The 17,917-nt window shown below is 39.7% G+C and overlaps 1 protein-coding gene across 1 annotated transcript; it reads right to left on the reverse strand.

The window, feature by feature from the left end:
• Positions 1–10,151: 10,151 nt before the first annotated feature.
• LOC102075832 (coxsackievirus and adenovirus receptor homolog) lies at positions 10,152–17,476 on the reverse strand. The gene is made up of 3 exons (XM_005462144.3): positions 17,347–17,476; positions 10,651–11,010; positions 10,152–10,505 (listed from the first exon to the last, which is right to left on the reverse strand). Exons 1-3 carry the CDS (start codon positions 17,426–17,428, stop codon positions 10,318–10,320), a joined length of 630 nt encoding a protein of 209 aa, XP_005462201.1. The 5' UTR covers positions 17,429–17,476; the 3' UTR covers positions 10,152–10,317.
• Between the last annotated feature and the right edge of the window lie 441 nt (positions 17,477–17,917).

Here is a 17,917-nt window from a genome sequence, read left to right on the forward strand (position 1 = left end):
ATACTGAAAAATATAACTGCAACCTTCAAAGGGTCCTTAAAGTATGTGTGCTGGTCAAAGGGTTAATCTGATATCCGCTCCTTAGGATGTGCCACTTTTTTTTTCTTTTTTTTAATGACTAAACGTAATCGGACTGAATACAGGCTGCTGCTGTACACAGAAGGGTAACATCATTTTCATTTGTCACTTGGATCTGTACTGTAAAAAAAAACAAAAAAAATGAAATCCAATTCCAAAATAATGGGAATAAAATAAAATAATAACGCACATCAGATCGCTGGCTGATCTGGGGATCTGACGATCAAAATTAGCAAATAATCTGGAGTGTGCTAAATCATGTCTTTCATTGTGCACAGATTTCGGTGTGAGCTTTATTTGTTCTCTGTGAGACTTTGTACTTTGTTGTGTTCATTACTGATATCATTTGAACAATTATTAGTGTGTGCTGGGACCTCCATCTTTGGAGACTGACTCATGTGTCATCTTTTCCAATAAAATGTTTTCCTGTGAGAAGTTTGATTTTTAGCTGTGAACTGAAACAGAGATAAGAATATGAACAGACTCACATGCGCTTGGAGTTACCCTATATCACTGTAACAGTTGGAAGTTTAAGCTTCATGATACTGTGGAAATATACTATGTTTGCAGTTACTATGTGCCTCCAGTCTTGACTTAATGCTGAAGCATAAAAGTTGTTTTGTTATGGGCTGTAGTGTTTATCTATCAAGTGCAACTGGAATACAATAATTATGGTTGTAGGGCACAGCTGAGTTGTAATTGGGAAATACAAACAGGGAGGTTCCTGCAGTCAGCTGAGCTCATGATCAGATGAACAGATCTTAAAGTATTTTCTCTCATCACCATCTCATCGAGTCATCAGGTGGGTCTAACGTGACTTACAGCTGCTGTTGTCAGGACCAGATGTGACTCAAATGTTACGTTCATCACATCAGACGGCTGGCTGACATGGGTTATTGTTGACAAAGGGAAAAAGTTGGAAAAGAGAAGGAAGATATATTTCCTCATGTTGCTCTGACACACACACACACACACACACACACACACACACACACACTCAGGCTTTTTAAAGAGCCCACTAAAATGTGGATATTTGAATGTGGCCGACTCTGACCCAGCTCCACATTTGAAGTCTGAAACTGTCTTTTTAAATTGGAGGCAACAATGTTGTATCACTTCTATCTTCAACACTATTTAATCCAGCTTTTAGAGTTGTATTTTTGTTGTCTTGATTTTTCTTCTTTTTAGCACATGCAGGTAACATCAGCAGCTTTATTTTGATCACAAAAAAGATTTTCCATCTGCTTCAGAGAAAGAATAGAACAGATACAAACTGAATACCTCAAATCTGAACATTTTGAGCTGACTCTTTGGCAATTACATGTTCCCAGGATCCTCAAAGTTTTGAACTGTTGCTTTTATTTATTTATTTATTTTTTTATTTATTTATTTTTTTAACCTGTCCCGTTTGGCTCTTTTGCCATCAGAATTATTGTCTAAAGGCGAAGAAAGATGCCCAACGGATTTACTTTACCAAATTGACCATCCCACCCTTGCCGTAATGGTCCATTTGATTCACCTTTTATTGTTTATTTTATTTTCACTTGCTGAATACGGGACAGACTTGACTGGGGGAAGGAAAGGGGAGAAAGAAAGAGGGAAAGAAAAACAGCGGGGAAGAGGGACAGGGAAAAAGGGCAAAAAACCAAAAACCAACAAAATAAGCAGACAAAAAAATACATATATCGATCACCTGGATCACCTGTTGAGAAAGAAAAAAGAAAGCAAGCAGAAGAAAACGAGAGTAATAAACATCATCACAATGATCTATGGGAATATGACAGTAAATACTAAATATTAAACATTATTGTGCAGCACGTAAGATCGACAGCGCACAGTGTGCTTTGAGGTAAGAGCCAAAAAAGGGTGTAGTTTGTGTGTGTGATCACCTAAAAGCAACAGATCACCTGAACTGTTGCTTTTAGAAAAAGACCTGGTGGATAGTTTGTCTTTTCTCCGAGGAAAAATAATTCCTCTTAAAACTTTCAAGAAGGTGAAAGTGAAACCCAAATTACACGTTTCCATTTGTTGTTAAATGAGGTGGAAATATTTATCAGCTTTCATTGGATGTGAAGCCTGTTTTATGAATGTTTTTGCATCAGATGGATAAGAACCATGTCAGAAATGCCAATATCTGAATGTGGCAGCATGAAGGCAGAAAACAGGTAATGGAAACTAAATGATGTTGCCATCTGGGGAGGAAGTTACACCCCAGGAGAGATTACAATAGCCAGTGCATCAGAGGGAATTCCACCTCACATGCCTAGACCCCACAACAAGCTGCTGTGCCTCCACTAAACCAAAATAAAAACCCCAAACTGCTGAGTAAATGAGAGATAAAAGAACAAACACACACACACTCTAAAATGCAACTCCTTTTAAAAGCACAATTAAAATATAACTGTTAGGTGATGGCTGTGTGTTGGCAGGAAAAGGACCCAAAGTGCAGAATCCGGAAACAGACGTGAACTCAAAAGTGTAACAAAACTAGGAATACAAAATACACTTCTACAGACAGAACACACAGCAAGATAAGGGTAGATCACGACAATGACAAACTGAAACACAGGGCTTACATACATAGAGGGAGCAATCAGGGAATGGGCAACAGGAGGGAAACACAGCTGGGGCAAATCAGGACTAACGAGACAAGGAAAGCAAAACCAGATACACTAACATGAAACACGGACTTTCAAAGTAAAACAGGAAACATAACACAGAGACGCGAACTTAACAAGGGGATACAGCCGACAGGGGAGACAGCAACTATAGAACACAGAGACATAAACCATAAGACGGAACTCTAAGAAAGAAACCAAAGACTAGAAATGATAAATAATATAATAAACTCAAAACGCTGGGTCAACGACCCAGGCCTCCTAACAATAACAAACAAAGCAAAGAGCCAGTCACCACAACAGCAACAAAGCAACAACAAGGCAACAAGACAGCAGCAGTGTGTAGGCCACGCTTTAACAGTTACACAGATTAAACAATTGCCCGGGGACATGAAGCTGAGCCGCAATACTAAAAAACCCTCTAATATTTTCCACCTTGAACACGAATGAGTGCAAATTGCCACGGTACAGGAGTAAGCCACAGCTGTTCCTTATAACCAGCCTCTGATTACCAACTAATGGGGTGATCAATGTTCATGTGTCGCTCACAGACACCATGCATGAACCAAACATCTGCCAAATCTAACCCACTCCATAAAGATCAGCCTGAGGATAAAACTGATCAGCTCCTTTTAACCCTTTAGTGTTGCAGTTTGTCTCTGTGTAGTTTTCACCTGCTCTTGCCTGGAGCTGAATCAGCATGTTTCCAGTGAGACCTATACAAGAACTGATCACCTGCTGCAAACACTGATCACATTCACATGATAGTGCGATGATAGAGCCTGTTCCTTCATGCTGCCCTTAAACTGCAAACATCTCACCCCCTTGGATACCAACCGATCTCAAAGGACTGAAAAAAAACAAAACAACTAGTCAAATGACAATAAAATCCAAAGGTTTAACTCTGTTTTATTTGTTGTTGTCGATTTCATAAAAATCATTGTTGACTTTCAATAACAGAAAGCCCCTCTCCATGCTGAAAAATAACAACTACAGTCTTCAAAGGGTCATTAAAGTGGTCTTAAAATAGCAGTTAAAGCGAAAAGCTTTCACTTACGCAGAATACCTGCAACTCACTTCCTCTCAGCTAAACCACAGTCAAGTACAGGAAAAAAAATAACTTGTTTCCATTGATCTGAAGCATGATCAACACAAGCGAAGTTTAAAATATCCACAAGTTTCTTTGATTTCTTAATTCTGAGATTCTCACAGTTTTTTGCCAGTGAAGGCATCACACAGGTACTGATGATCCTCCTTGATTATAGTTGTTTTAAAAACTTATTTCCAGTGCTTTGTTACAATCAAACTGAAAAAGGACATAAACAAGTTTCCCTTTGATGATAACCACAATAGTGGCATCCTGTCACAGAGGAAAAAGAGGAGGGTTTGAACCGATGTAACTGTGAGCTGGTCAAAGTGTTGATCTGATATCCCCCGAGAGTTAGGATGAAGCAAACGTCTGTGCTGTGGCTGCTCTGTAAGTAAAATGATTACATATCTAAAATAGCTAAAGAGCCTCTATTTCTTTTAGTTTCTTCTTAGTTCTTTCTATGCCACAAACATCCAGTCTAGGTTTTTTAGAGGGGGAGACACTCTTCTAACCCTATAGAAGAAGGAAGACGGTCGACAGGAAATCTGGATATTTGATTAGAAATGCATGCAGGGCAGAAAAAATTATTTCTAGATTCACTTGTAGCTCTCATACAGAGACGTGACATGAAACAGGGATGCACAAGATCTTTAAGGACTTTTTTTTTTAAGAAACTGGTGAATAAAAACTTTGGACTCAGTATTCTGGTGAATAGTTCATTCATTCATGTATGTATCAATTTGGTGTTATACTTGGAGATTAAAATAATAGCAGTACCATATTTTAATATAGATTAAAGTGGAGTAGAAGAAGAAAGTTGCAAAAAAAAAATTAGAAATACTCAGCCCAGCAAACACGCCCCAGTGGAAGAAATAAAAGAGAAAACTGTTTCCATCTTTCTCTTTCTTATCAGTGTGTGATTCAGGCAAGCCAATGATGCCTGCCAAATTCTGTTTTTTAATAGTTTTCTCTGCTGTTTTGTTAAATGTCAAACTTTGTGCTGACCTGAGTGTCATTTTTCTTTAGTTGTGATCTCACTGCTGAGCTGCACAACAAACCAAGGTCAGTAACCTTCTTCTGTCACAGTTTGAGCCTGAAATGAACTGTAAGGCCTCTGGTTCTGTATCCATGCCTTCATGCAAAATTATATAATTATTACATTATTTTAACCTTGTAGATGCTGAAGGACTGTCAGCTTAGTGATGACGACAAACTGACAGGACTTAGACCAGAAGACCAGATCAGGGTTTTGGCTAGTTATTAGTTTCTAGGATGGAAATATGAGTCTGTAGTTTACACCAACATGCATTTTCCAATCGCTGGCTGAACTCGGTGGGCTTGTAGTCAAGTTCACTGTTTCTCCCCTATGCAAAAATCAAAATTTTACCTTTAGTTCCCCTGGCAGTTTTTCCACATAGCTCTTACAGGGGACTCTAAATCCTAAATATACATTCCCTTCACAGCTCGTCTGACTTTGAGTCCCAGCAGCTCTCAATTCTTTAAAGGAGACCCTATGTTGCTGAGCTGTGTGGAGGACGACAGCTCTGCTGGATGGACTCTGAGGAGAAACACAAGCAAAAAACAAATGACAGAGTGCGGATCTGGGTGGGGAATATTGACTAATTCTTCCTGTAACATCAGTTACACCACCACATGGGACAGTGGAGTTTACTGGTGTGAGTCCAGAGAGGGTCCCATCAGTAACATGGTTAACCTGACAGTCACTGGTAAGCTGAGTGTGTGGAGTTAGTGTTGATGAAGCTGTGTGTAAATGGATGAAATGCTGTAGTTTGTCTCTGTGTTGAGGTGGATCAGTGATCCTGCAGAGTCCTGTCCTCCCTGTGATGGAGGGAGATGACGTCACTCTGCTCTGTAAAACAAAGACCACTCCCTCCAACCTCCCAGCTGCTTTCTATAAAGATGGCTCCCTCATCAGGAAGCAGCCTACAGGTCACATGACCATCCAGCATGTTTCCAGGTCTGATGAAGGCCTCTACAAGTGTGACATCAGCGGTCATGGAGAGTCTCCATCCAGCTGGATCACTGTCACAGGTGAGAAGCTTCTCTCTGATTTCGCCTCTTATATTTTTATTTCAATCCACATGTTCACCTGAGCAGTTGGGATTCTCTCTGCAGGTCAAGCTACAGCCACGCCCACCACCTCTATAATCCTGCCCACCTCCTCAGCTCCTCCCCTTATCTCCACCTCTCTCCGGGTTGCATTCCTGCAGCTTTTTTACCCGGTGATGTTCTGCCTGTACTTCATCTCCACTCTCCTCATGGTGTCTTCATACAGAAGCAGAGGCACATTCTGATGCGAACACTCCCCAATTACCTATCAAGCATATTTCTTTTTAACTCCATTACAAAAAAAATTATGATTGCTTCACCTGAGGGTAAATAATCTTCTCATCTTAATGACAGCAGCACCACAAACCCATGCTGAGCAGAGACCGGCTAAGGGCTGACAGACATGGCTGACAGTTCCTGTTCCATCAGTCAGACAGCTGTTATCAGGTCGCTGTGACTGAACAATGCATGAAATCACTGCTTTAATATAAAGCTGAAGTAATCCAAAAAAATGCTTCTTTTTTACATTTGCCAAATGAGTGTGCACTTGTTTCATTACTTTGTACTTTTGTACTGCTAACATTTATGGTTTCTCTTATTCAATAAATTGTAAATGCAGAATTGGACTCTAATTAAAGGTTCATTCTTTCCCTGTTACTCACAGGAGCAGTCGAGGATTTTGTCCACCGCTTAGTGTAAATATGAATAATCCAATTCAGATATTTACTATTAAAAGTTTTAGTTAACATTATGTTCGGTTTGTTCAGAACAGCATATAAAGCACTTCTTTTTTTTTTCATATCACAGACCATAAAGTTGAAAATTAATTCTTCAAAAACAGAAACAGTCTAGTTGTAATCATTAGTACAGACCATCTCTCACCCGCATGGATTAGTTATTTTGATCATTTCAGACTATAAAAGATAACACCACAGCTGGTCTGTGTTTGTGGATGACAGGTAGCGGTGGGCGTTGTTGTTCGCGAGCAGGACCGTCTTCTTTTAGTCTGTGGTTAATAAAAGCAAACACCTCCCTTGTTCTTGAGTTTCCTGTTTCTGGTGAAAAAGAGTCAGGTGAAAGTGAACCTGTTGGGGTTTCACACATGATAAAATCTACAAATATTAAACAGGTACTTTTTTTTTAACTTTTTTAAAAGTATGATTCTGTTACAAGCAAACATCCTTCACCTTTTAATGAGAGTTCTCTTCCACTTACTTTTTGCTGTCTTAACTTTAGCATCAGCATTGACATTTGGAATGAAACTGTACTTTTATTTTGATAAACTCAACATTTGTTTTTTGTTTTTTTTGTATTTTGTTTTTTTTGTTTTTCACTGATAACATTAACCAACTGATAAAATCTCAGTGGTCATCATGTCGACATCACTTCTGATTCTTTTGATTCTCTCACACAAAAAAACAAGAAAATGAAAAAAAAAAAAGAAAGGCGTGAAGGGAACAATGAAGAAAAATGAAGAAAGGAAAAAAATCCCTTTTGTCACAGTATCATTTTAAACTCAGCAGTGCTTTATCTACAGCACTAATTTTGCTGCTGCATTTGATCTATTTTATACAAAGGATGTTTTAACAGTCTGCAGTAGCTGTATGTGTATAGTATGTAATATCCAACTGTAACTTTATGAAAAGCTTCTATTCAGCATAACTCATAGATATATTTAGAAAAATATTGTGTTCTGTTCCTGGGATGCTGTAAAGCATGGATCGATATAGAATGAGCCCAAAAAAGTGAAACCTGAGAGGAAATGCCTCAGAGCCCCGTCTGTTTACATTAAAGCACCCTCTAGTGGAAGGCAGCTGCATGTGACACTGAAAATTAAACATTACTGCTCTGGTACCCACTCTGATACCCAGTGAAAACAAACATAAGAATTTGGGGTTTTGCTTCCCGTTTCTTTAAATCGCTTTAAAATATAAAAGTAGGACATAATAGGTAGAGTAGGAATAATATCCAGTGTTGGGACTAGCGCGTTATTAAGTAACGCGTTACAGTAACTACGTTATTATTGTGGTAACGAGCACGGTAACTAGTTATTATGCCAAAACCAGGAACGCGTTACTCGTTACTGGGATTTAGATAGGCTCGTTACTCGTTACTTCGTGTGGTGGATATCGCGGAGCTTCCACAGATTCAATAACATTAGCAAGTGGTGGAAGCCAGCAGGTGGATGAAGGAAAAGGGAGGCAAGAGGAGAGACCCGAAGCGGCCGCCGGTCCGCGTGTCAGGTGAACTGAACTTCAGGTAAGAAGTTATGACCTGCAGTCTATCTGGGTCAGATATAAACCAAGTTTAGGTGGAGTTTATTTTCGGTATGCTGACATTTTCGTACTGCGTGCTAGCTAGCATGACGGAGTTTCTATACAGCTGTGTGGGTGCTATGTTACTGATGTTGAACTTTATTTTGTTCATACGGTTAATTATTAGAGTTGCCAACCGTCCCGTAAAAAACAGAATCGTCTGGTATTCAGAGAAAATATTACGCGTTTCGTACTGAGGTGAAAAGGAACACAGTTTGTCCCGGACTTCAGCTACAATGAAAAAGACACAAAGCTGAAGCTGCACAGCTGCCTCTTCTTCTCTCATTCTCTCCTCTCCTGTTTCTACTTCAATCACGAAACTGATCAATGATCAGCTGATCGGCTTTTCTCTCTTGTTTATTTATCGCCCACTTTGCGCCAGAAAGAGGAAACCAGCGGATGTCGCGTTAAACAACAGCAGCACGTTTAAGCTTGATCAGCTGTTGTTAGAATTTATTTAATATTAATTTCTAGTATCAGCTGATGTTTGCTGGAGCCACAGCTGTAAAGCTGCTGGTCATGATATCGGTTTGGTTATCTGGTGAGAGGGAAACATGCAGATGAAACCAGGAGATGTCCTTACTGAATCATCAGAGCTGAACAGGTGATGGAGAAACAGGTTTACCTTTTAGGTGACATGAATGAGTTGAAGGGAAGTTATGAACTGTTTCTGAGAGACAAATAACACCAGGATCCTTTTCTACGTAGCTGACAGCTGGTAACTGTGCAGGGGCGGATCTAGCAAAGTTTTGCCAGGGGGCCAGGTAGGGCATTAACAGGGAAAGGTGGGGCACAAAGAAAAACTTTTCTTTATTATTCTCATTTAAAATGTCTCGCTTTTAAAAAAATAATTATCTGAGTCTTACAACAAACGATTGATAGATTGATCCATATATACCATCAGAACAGTGTACATCACTGTCACAACAGTGTTTATTTTCATTCAAAGGCTTTATGATTTTTCCTATAATGGTGGGCATTTTGACTATAATGGGGTCTCTAGTCAAAATGCCCGGGACGATTTTTTTGTCCCAGTCCAGCTCTGTATGCAGCTCATCTGCAGTCTGGTGTTACCTACATCTTCCTATTCAGAAGGCAGAATTTCCAAGTTCTGAGTACAATCAAAAGCACCACGACTGCAGTTTTTGTGTTGGATGTAAAAAGCAGGCTAGAATCATGGCGGCGGTCAACGACGGTCCAGGCGTGGAATTTCTCTCGTGGAAATGTGCACATTATTTTTTCCTTTCTATTGGTAGGTGGCACAGTGCACTTGTGGCAAGTAAGCAAGCTAGAAGACTGGCAGTCTTGCTGGGTATCCAGTTACGGAAGCAACACATTAACAAGAGAATTCTGAGTAAAACCAAAGTTACTTTCCCTAGTAACTAGTTACTTTGAAAGTAACGAGTAACTTGAAGTAACTGAGTTACTTTTTTAGAGAAGTTACTAGTAATGTAACTAAGTTACTAATTTAAAGTAACTTACCCAACACTGATAATATCACATGTGATCAGTTTTTGGGTGGGGAATTGCTCAAAAGGAAGTTTACCATGTTGGGAACAATGAGAAAGAACAAGCCCGAGCTCATATTGAGAGACAACGGTGCCTTCCGAGAGCAGCTGCTGCAGCTGTGAAGGACATACAGACAAAAACAAACAGCCCATCTTCTCCAATGGTAAAAACCATGTGCAGGAAATGTGCCAGGTGCCAGGTTTGATCCACCAAGAATGATTCTAAGACTAGCATGACCTGTGCACAATGGGAGAAATACATCTGCAAAGAGCATTCACACACTCTCTGCACATGTGTGCAGACAAAAAACTTGATTGTTGGACGACTGTTCCATGTTCTATTTAACTGATGTTTTCATTATTTTCTGTCTAAGAAATGTTTAATTTCATCCCAAATACCACCCCCCTCAAAAAATAACCCCCCCCCGACACACACACACACATATACACAAACACACAAAACAAACAAACAAACAAACAACAACATAATTGAGGTGGACTTCTGGTTCCTCACTGGGTGCAGTCCAGTTGTTTCCTGAGGCTGATGAATTCATTGCTCAAGTGTCAAAGTGAAATCAGTGATATCTGTTGAGTGTTGCTGAATGCCAGTTGTAATCAGGCCATCTAGCTGTCTCTGCTCAGCGGCAGGAGACTTCATCTGAAAAAAGCTCTGAGACATTTGAGAAAGTCTGCAGTTCAGTAGGTGGACGCTCTGAATCCTGACTCTGTTCGTGTTTTCTGTAGATCAGAAAACCAACAACAGCAGCAACAAGCACAGAAGAAGCTATCAGGGAGATTCTCAGTCTAACAGATCCTCTCGGCTGACCTGCAGGTGAGAAACAGGTGTGAGGTGTCAGCTGTCAGGTAGGTGATGAGTGAAGAACAGAACAGAATCAATTTCCTCTTCAAACTGCTGTCAGACATTATCTACTGCACTCTGATCACACACACACTCAACTCTACTCACTCACCTGGAGGATTGACAATCAGGTAGATGATGCTGATGGGGTCACCATCCAAATTAGATCTCTTCCTGCGATTTGTTCTTCCCCGGATGACACGACACTCGTATGTTCCAGTGTCGTTAATCATCACATCCTTCAGGATCAGAGAGACATCCCCATCCTTCATCTGTCTGTCTTGTAGATCCACCCGGTTCTTAAAAGATGGATGCTGGTTGTCGAAATCAAAGTTCTTGTCTCGGTAAAAGAGGACATATTCTGTCCCGAGCTCAGGTCTGCTCCACTCTAAAACTATCATGGGATTGCTTTTGTTGATAGGAGTTTGACACGGCAGAATGACAGTCTGTCCCACTCTGATGGTTATTTTGACTGAAAGAGAAGAGCCGATATGCAGCAGTTAGTTATAAAGTTCAACATTAAATGTCTCATTTGCATAGAACTGACCGTCATGATGAGCTACAAAAAGAGACTGTGAAAAAGCAGACATGGTACACTAGGCACTCAGTGCTGAAATTTCCAACCCGTTATGAAGGAGTCTGGAATGTACTTCATACCTTCCTCCATCGGTAGTGTTTTGTTGGCTTTGAATAGATTAGCACCACCTGCTGGCAGTGCAACTTACACATGCTTATCCATTTCACACCTAGAAGAAGCAAAGCATGATATTCATGCAATGTTCTCTAATAGACCAGCGGGTCTATTACACACTTTGCCGTGATACCAGCCTGGTTGAAATTTTACAGTACTACACGACTGAAAATGCGAAACGAAGAAAATAAAATCCAGCTTTGTTTGTAGCTCTTTCAATTTAAAGAAAGAAAAGTATTTAATCCTAGATTTTCTTAAAATGATCTACAATAAAAGCCTAAAATTAACCAAATACACTGATAAAAAACTAGTGATCCTGTAACTGAATTTTGAAACCATTCAAACTCAGTCATATCTTCATTACATGATTAGTGTGGCAAAAAGAACTTCCTTTAATGATATCACTGCATGTCTGCTACAGAAAATTAGAACAAAATCTGTTTTGTCTATGTTTTGCAAATGAATCACAGTCTAACATGTGTGAAGCAGGTTCGTGTACTCAAGTTTCTGTATTAAACATAGTAGTAGTTAATGGAGTCTGACTAAACTGAGAGCAGCGCACAAATTATAAGTTCCAAAGTTGGTTATACACAAGCATGAGAAAATATGCTTGTAAGTATGATTATATTCTGAGTTCATATTAAATAAATTATGTGAAATGGTAGACTCTCATATTTGAAGCCCGCATGTAGTTCCGCTGGTGATGCTAATTATGTTACCATGTCAATGGGAAATTACGTTATATGTTATATGTTAGCTTAAGGTAGCAGGATTTGCACTAGATATTCTTTCATTTATTTCTCTTGGTTATACCAGCTGTAATATGAGTTACTAAAGCTTCAGTCCGTACCTTGTAATATGACAAATATATTATGTTCCAAATGTATGTTTTATTATGCTTTTCTTATGTTTGTAGTTTTACAGTGCCTTCATTAGGGAGACAAATAAACCCTGCAATGAGAACTGAAAGCTTTTGCCTCTCCTTTTGAAGAACTGTTATCAATCAGCTAAAACCAGGTAACAACATCAACATACAGGGAGGGCAGAATACATTTATAATATAGAAAATTTTAAATAATCTTAATGTTTTTCCTTTCACGGTCTTCCTCAATTGGCTGGTAGCAAGTTCTTCAAGTTGTGCGACCTAGTGATGTTCGAATCATGAACGAATCGTTCAGTACTCGAGAATCACTTTATTGACTCGTGAATCATAATTCACAAGCCCAACTGACTCACTGACTCATCCCTGTTGCTGTTAGCAAACTAATTTCATTAGTAGAAATATATCTAGCTTAAAATTAAAATTGTGGGGAAAAAACAACAGCCAGTTTCTTAACAAAAACATTTTTGCTATGAACTGGAAGAAAAAAAACCCTGAGTAGAAGCTCACATCAAGACAACAGCTCCTCGGTTCACAGTAGCATCGCTCTGCTAACATGCTAACAACACATCTGAGCAATGTTCCCTCTAATTTTTCATGTGTTTGAGTGAATGCACAAACACCCTGAGCGGTCCCTTGGACCACTGTGAGCAACAGCAGACGTGTGCACTGTGGTCACGCCAGCATCGAATCCATCCAAGTTACATGGTTTATTAAAATAATCAAATCACAGCATTTACATTTATGTTAGACTACTTTTAATTAATGGCTTTAGCCCACTTACAATGAACATTTAAAAAAAAATCTTGTTCATGACCTGTGTAGTATGTTAACACTATTGGAAGTAAAAATAACTTGAACTTTTGAAAACACAACTTTCTTTCTTTTTTCTTTCTTTCTTTTTTTTTTTTATAAAGTTCTGACTTGTATTATGAGTAGGGATGGGTATTGTTTAGGTTTTATCCGATTTTGAAATGGTGCCGGTGCTTAAACGGTGCTCAAACCGGTGCTTAAACAATGGAAAAAACACAAACTTTGTCCAAAAACCTCTCATGTTTAACTGTTTTCCACTTTTTCTTTGGTCATTTTAGCCTTTTTGGCCAGGGTGAAGGGAGTATCTGCCATCAAACAAGAAGACAGCCGCATGTAACTACGACGGTGTTTGCTAGTTCACCTTACATGCATTAATGTAATAACGTGGTTAGCGTACTCAACATTAATTACACACGAATAACATGAAGCTACTCACGCAGAGGAGAACGGCTGCTGCTGCCATCATCCGTCATCATTTCTGCTACGCTGACAGGGCTAGGGGCCAGGACTCTACTCTTCGGGTTTTTGGGGGATGTTGCTAACTCCGGTCCGATAACAGGCACCACACCTGCAGTAGATGTGCACGGTGTGAGGTCTCGCAGCAAGCTATCAAACACGGCGCATTTCTCGGCTTTAAAAAAAAAATGCTATGCGTCGCCAGGTGCTTCATCAGATTCGAGGTGTTACCTCCTTTGACAGTATCACAGTATCAGCTTAAAGCACTTGTTACAGGCTGCTGAGTTTGCATCTTTTGCTGTGAAGTACAGCCAGACTTTTGATCGCTTCGCCTTGGGCGTTTTTAATCTGTAGCTCTGCTCTAAAAGAACGTACGTACCTGGCCCTGCCTACTATCCTCGGAAACGTAAAATGATTGGCTAGAATTGGCTCAGGAAAAAAAAAAAGCACCGAAATAAAGCACCGAAATGTGCGCTGCTTTTCGGTCTGGTTACTACCGTTTATGTCAGAACCGGTGCCATCCGGTACCCATCCCTAATTATGAGTCTGTGGTCTTGGAGAGAGTCCTGTAACTCTGTCTGCAAAATACAGTATATAATGACCAATGCTGGGCAATTAATTATATAGTTACTTCTTCAAAAAAGTAACTGAGTTTTGCAAACAACAAAGTTTTTTGCAGCTGTTTACCTAAAAATGCAGCCAAGACATTTTTTTAAATAAACATTTCAAACTGTTTACAGAACAATCAGGTGTTCTGCATCAACTCTGATGCAACAAAAATTATTTGTGCCACTCCAAAAAATAATTTCTGTCCACTATGAGATAAAGAAGAACAACAGCCTGATACCTGCAGGCCTGACAACAGGAGATGTATCACTCCTGTAACACCTGTCCAGTAGCGGTTTTTGATACGGGCGACACGGGCGGTTGCCCGGGGCGGCATCGTGGTGGGGGGCGGCATCACGGGCATCGGAGAAAAAAAAAATGCTCGTACTCATGCTGCCCCGACGTCAGCCAGCGCATATTGGGAATGGCATAGGCACCGATCGGTTTTCTATCGCCCATTTGCTGGGAGTAAGGGCGCCCTCCGTTTGCGAGGTGCGCCTGCTGCTTGCGGCACAGGGAGGAGAGGGCGGGCGGCGGGGGGATTCTCTGGCTCGCTGGAGCGGCATCTAATAACCAACCCGCAAAATAAAACAAAATAAAAACAAACCAACAAACACGAAAACACCAGAAATTATGATACAGACTTAAAATTTGCACCGATGTTTTTTCGAAATTCTATACGCGAAAACTGAGCGCGAGAGCCCTCGGTGCGCCTGCTCGCTGCTGAAGTCAAAGTAAACTTTATTGTCATCTCCGTTACATACAGTCCAGTATATAGAGAGACGAGACGACGAGGCTCCAGTTACAGCAGTGCAAGTAAACAAACAATAAATATAGTAGAGTAAGAAAATAAATATACACTTTAGGACTCGGGGTAAAGGGATCAATAACAATTTAAAATTTATATTTTATACTTTGATGATTTAAAGTCTCACACACAACCCGTCGAAAGGGGAGGGGGCCGGCTGCTTCCAAAGAGAGCACATTTCATTCATAATGATGTAAATCCAAGCCCATTATGTATTCATGATTTGAATCCTGGGTTGTGCGAAATCCCAGAAATAAACCCTAGACAAAGCGAATCTGTAAACTAAGGTGTAGGTCTGTTAGGTTATGTTGTGGTGATTCTCGGGTTGGGGGATGGGTGTTCATACTGGAGTGCAAAATTAAAACCAAGATGGACAAGAAAAGGTCAAAGCCATCAGGTGCTCAGTTTAGAAAAAAGAGAAAAGAAGAGGAGGAGAAACGAGCAAAAGATACAGGTAAGTAGATGTGTCATTGGATAATGGCAGGTCATCCTGAAACAATCAGAATCAGAATACTTTATTAATCCCTAAGGAAATAATGTGGGTTACAGTTGCTCCAAGAAGAAATGGTAAAAATAGTAACAGTAACAGACTAAACTCCAAACAATACATTATGTTACAGATTTTAATATTAATTATTGTCAGTTGTTGATTTGTCCTGTTCTCATTGTATGACGAATTATGATGGCTGTTTGGTAGCTGTTTGCATACTATGCATACTCTCTCTCTCTTCATATGTGTGTGTGTGTTTCTCTGTTGAAATTCAGTATGGTTCCGACAACAGTTTTATGTTAATGTACAATCCTTAATATTTATACACACATTTATACACACACACACACATATAAAGTTTTATGTGTGTGCCAGAGGGAGTGTTCACCCAGGGCGCCAAACAGGCTACGACCGCCACTGCCTGTAACATTCAGCAGTTGCCTCATTGTTCTGACACACACAACAAAACTATTGACTACACTACACACTAACTACACACTAACTACACAAGATTTGCGCTTAACGTTGCAAATCTCTCACATCTCAAAACACCGCCGTCACTCCTAAAAACTTCCTCCCTTTTCTTAACGTCTAAAACCATGTTTTGATTGGTCGACATGGTACATTTTTCGACCAATAGGAAAGGGTGGGGGGTGTTTTGGTTTCGTCTTTGCTCACAGGCTTTCGAGCGTTTTCCTTATAAAACGCCGTTTTTACCGTTTCTTCCTGCGGAAAATATAAACAACGATAGTATTCAAGAAGAAAACCAAACATTGCATTTTTTTCTTATCACAACTCTGGTTTTACGTGGCCTATCAACACAATTGCTCACATCTCCAATGGTTGTACACGTTGTCATTAACGTGGCTTCACTCCACTAAAACACCGGTGTCGGCACATAAAGACGCTGTCATAGCCTGTCAACGATGTGGATTAGCTGCGTATATACGAATGTGAATCACGTGATTGGCTGGACTATGGGATAAGGTGGCATCATTCTAATCCCATACGGGAGCAGCCAGTCACTTACTGACTAACACTGCAAAACAGAATTGTTAAAATATTTACTTTAATTTCAATTCAGGTTAGAATTTTTTTTGTGTGCGCAACGCAGATTTTTTCTGCGCAGAGACCGTGCCAGCAGTGCGCAGTTGCGCACGCGCACAGCTTAGAGGGAGCATTGCATCTGAGCTATTCACCCCCTCCTTTCCTGTGCTGAATCGTAGCATAAACTAATCACCCACTCACTCACCCCCTCCCTCCTGGCTCACAGCTTCTTCTTCTTGGTTGGCAACCAATGTTAAGGCGCATTACCGCCCCTGGCTCACAGCTCAGTGGACATTTAAATATATATAAAAATATATATTTGACACATTTGAGGAAAATACAAATAAAATAAAATTAAAAATAAATAGATGTTCCCTTTAGAATTTTTTTTCTCTTTTTTGCTCCATAAAAAATAGTTGTTTTTCTTTTACAATCACTCATCTTAGCAGTAGGATATACATGAAAAGAGAAACAAATTAAGTTTGAGTGAAAATGTACATTTTTTGCATTCTCTGGTCAACTGACTTAGTGACTCAAATGACTCAAAAAACCTGGTTTATTTTGGTGAGTGACTCATTGAAACTTGATTCAGTAAAAAGAATCAAATTTACCATCACTAGTGCGATCCCGCTGTGCACATGTGTGCTCGTGTTTCCTGGCGTCTGTGCTACAAATACTCCATGATGGCAGATGGTCTTTGCAAGATCATTTTTTCAAACCTAACCAAGCCACTTTTTAACGATAATTAATCACAAGTTAATGAGGTATTATAACGTGTAAAAATAATATAAATGAAGCAAAAGAAAATCTGCCGTGTGAATGGTCGCCATCTCCGAACCCACTAGCACCGAAAGAAGACCTTTTTCTCCCTTTAAAAGAGGAAAATATTAATTTTGTCTTGCAGCACACAAACCAGTACATATGATGGCGGGTAAGTCAAAATAGTGCTTTTGACCAGCCCACAGAAAAAAAAGACCATGTATTTACTCCGTGTGTGTAAGTAAATTCTGAGCTCACCTTCAGCAGCACAAACCATGTGGAGACACATGCAGAGCAGAGTCCAGCAGCAGCAGAGTGATGCAGTCCCAGCGGTGGTCATCCTCCCTCTCAGCTCCAGCTCTACTCTTTATAAACAGAAGCTTCTACGAGCCGCTATATTTACAAAATTTAAAATACAAAATCAGAGTAATGGTTTTGATAATGACTTTGGTGGTTACTGTTAGTTGACTTTTTCAAGCTCAGGTTTTGTTTCCATTTCCTCCCCTCTTTAAAATAAACACATAAAAATAACAATCCATTTTAAAAAAGAACAGTATTCTGATAAATTTTCACTTTACTTGTTACCTGGTCATTCTTGAATAATTTCACCAGTCTAAACCTCTTTAATGACACATTAACAGCTCTGTACAGGAAAATGGATCAATGAATGTGTGGATGGATGTTTTTTTAAACTATTTTAAAAATGCTCAAAGACGGAAAAATCAATATTTCCGAAATTTGCTTGACAGATAAAGTCAATATGGCTGTTAAACAGCAAAGCTCTTCTCTCTTCTCTGATTAGAAATATACACATTTGCAACAAAATATC

This window comes from Oreochromis niloticus, linkage group LG3 (assembly GCF_001858045.2).
Source record: "Oreochromis niloticus isolate F11D_XX linkage group LG3, O_niloticus_UMD_NMBU, whole genome shotgun sequence".
In the NCBI taxonomy this organism is placed as follows: domain Eukaryota; kingdom Metazoa; phylum Chordata; class Actinopteri; order Cichliformes; family Cichlidae; genus Oreochromis; species Oreochromis niloticus.

Excerpts from the sequence above, each read along its gene's own strand:
- LOC102075832 (XM_005462144.3), bottom strand. The coding sequence starts at position 17,428 with ATGACCACCGCTGGGACTGCATCACTCTGCTGCTGCTGGACTCTGCTC. Across the intron at positions 11,011-17,346 it reads CATGGTTTGTGCTGCTGAAG|TCAAAATAACCATCAGAGTG; the intron begins GTGAGCTCAGAA and ends CTTCTCTTTCAG. Across the intron at positions 10,506-10,650 it reads CCTGATTGTCAATCCTCCAG|GTCAGCCGAGAGGATCTGTT; the intron begins GTGAGTGAGTAG and ends TCTCACCTGCAG.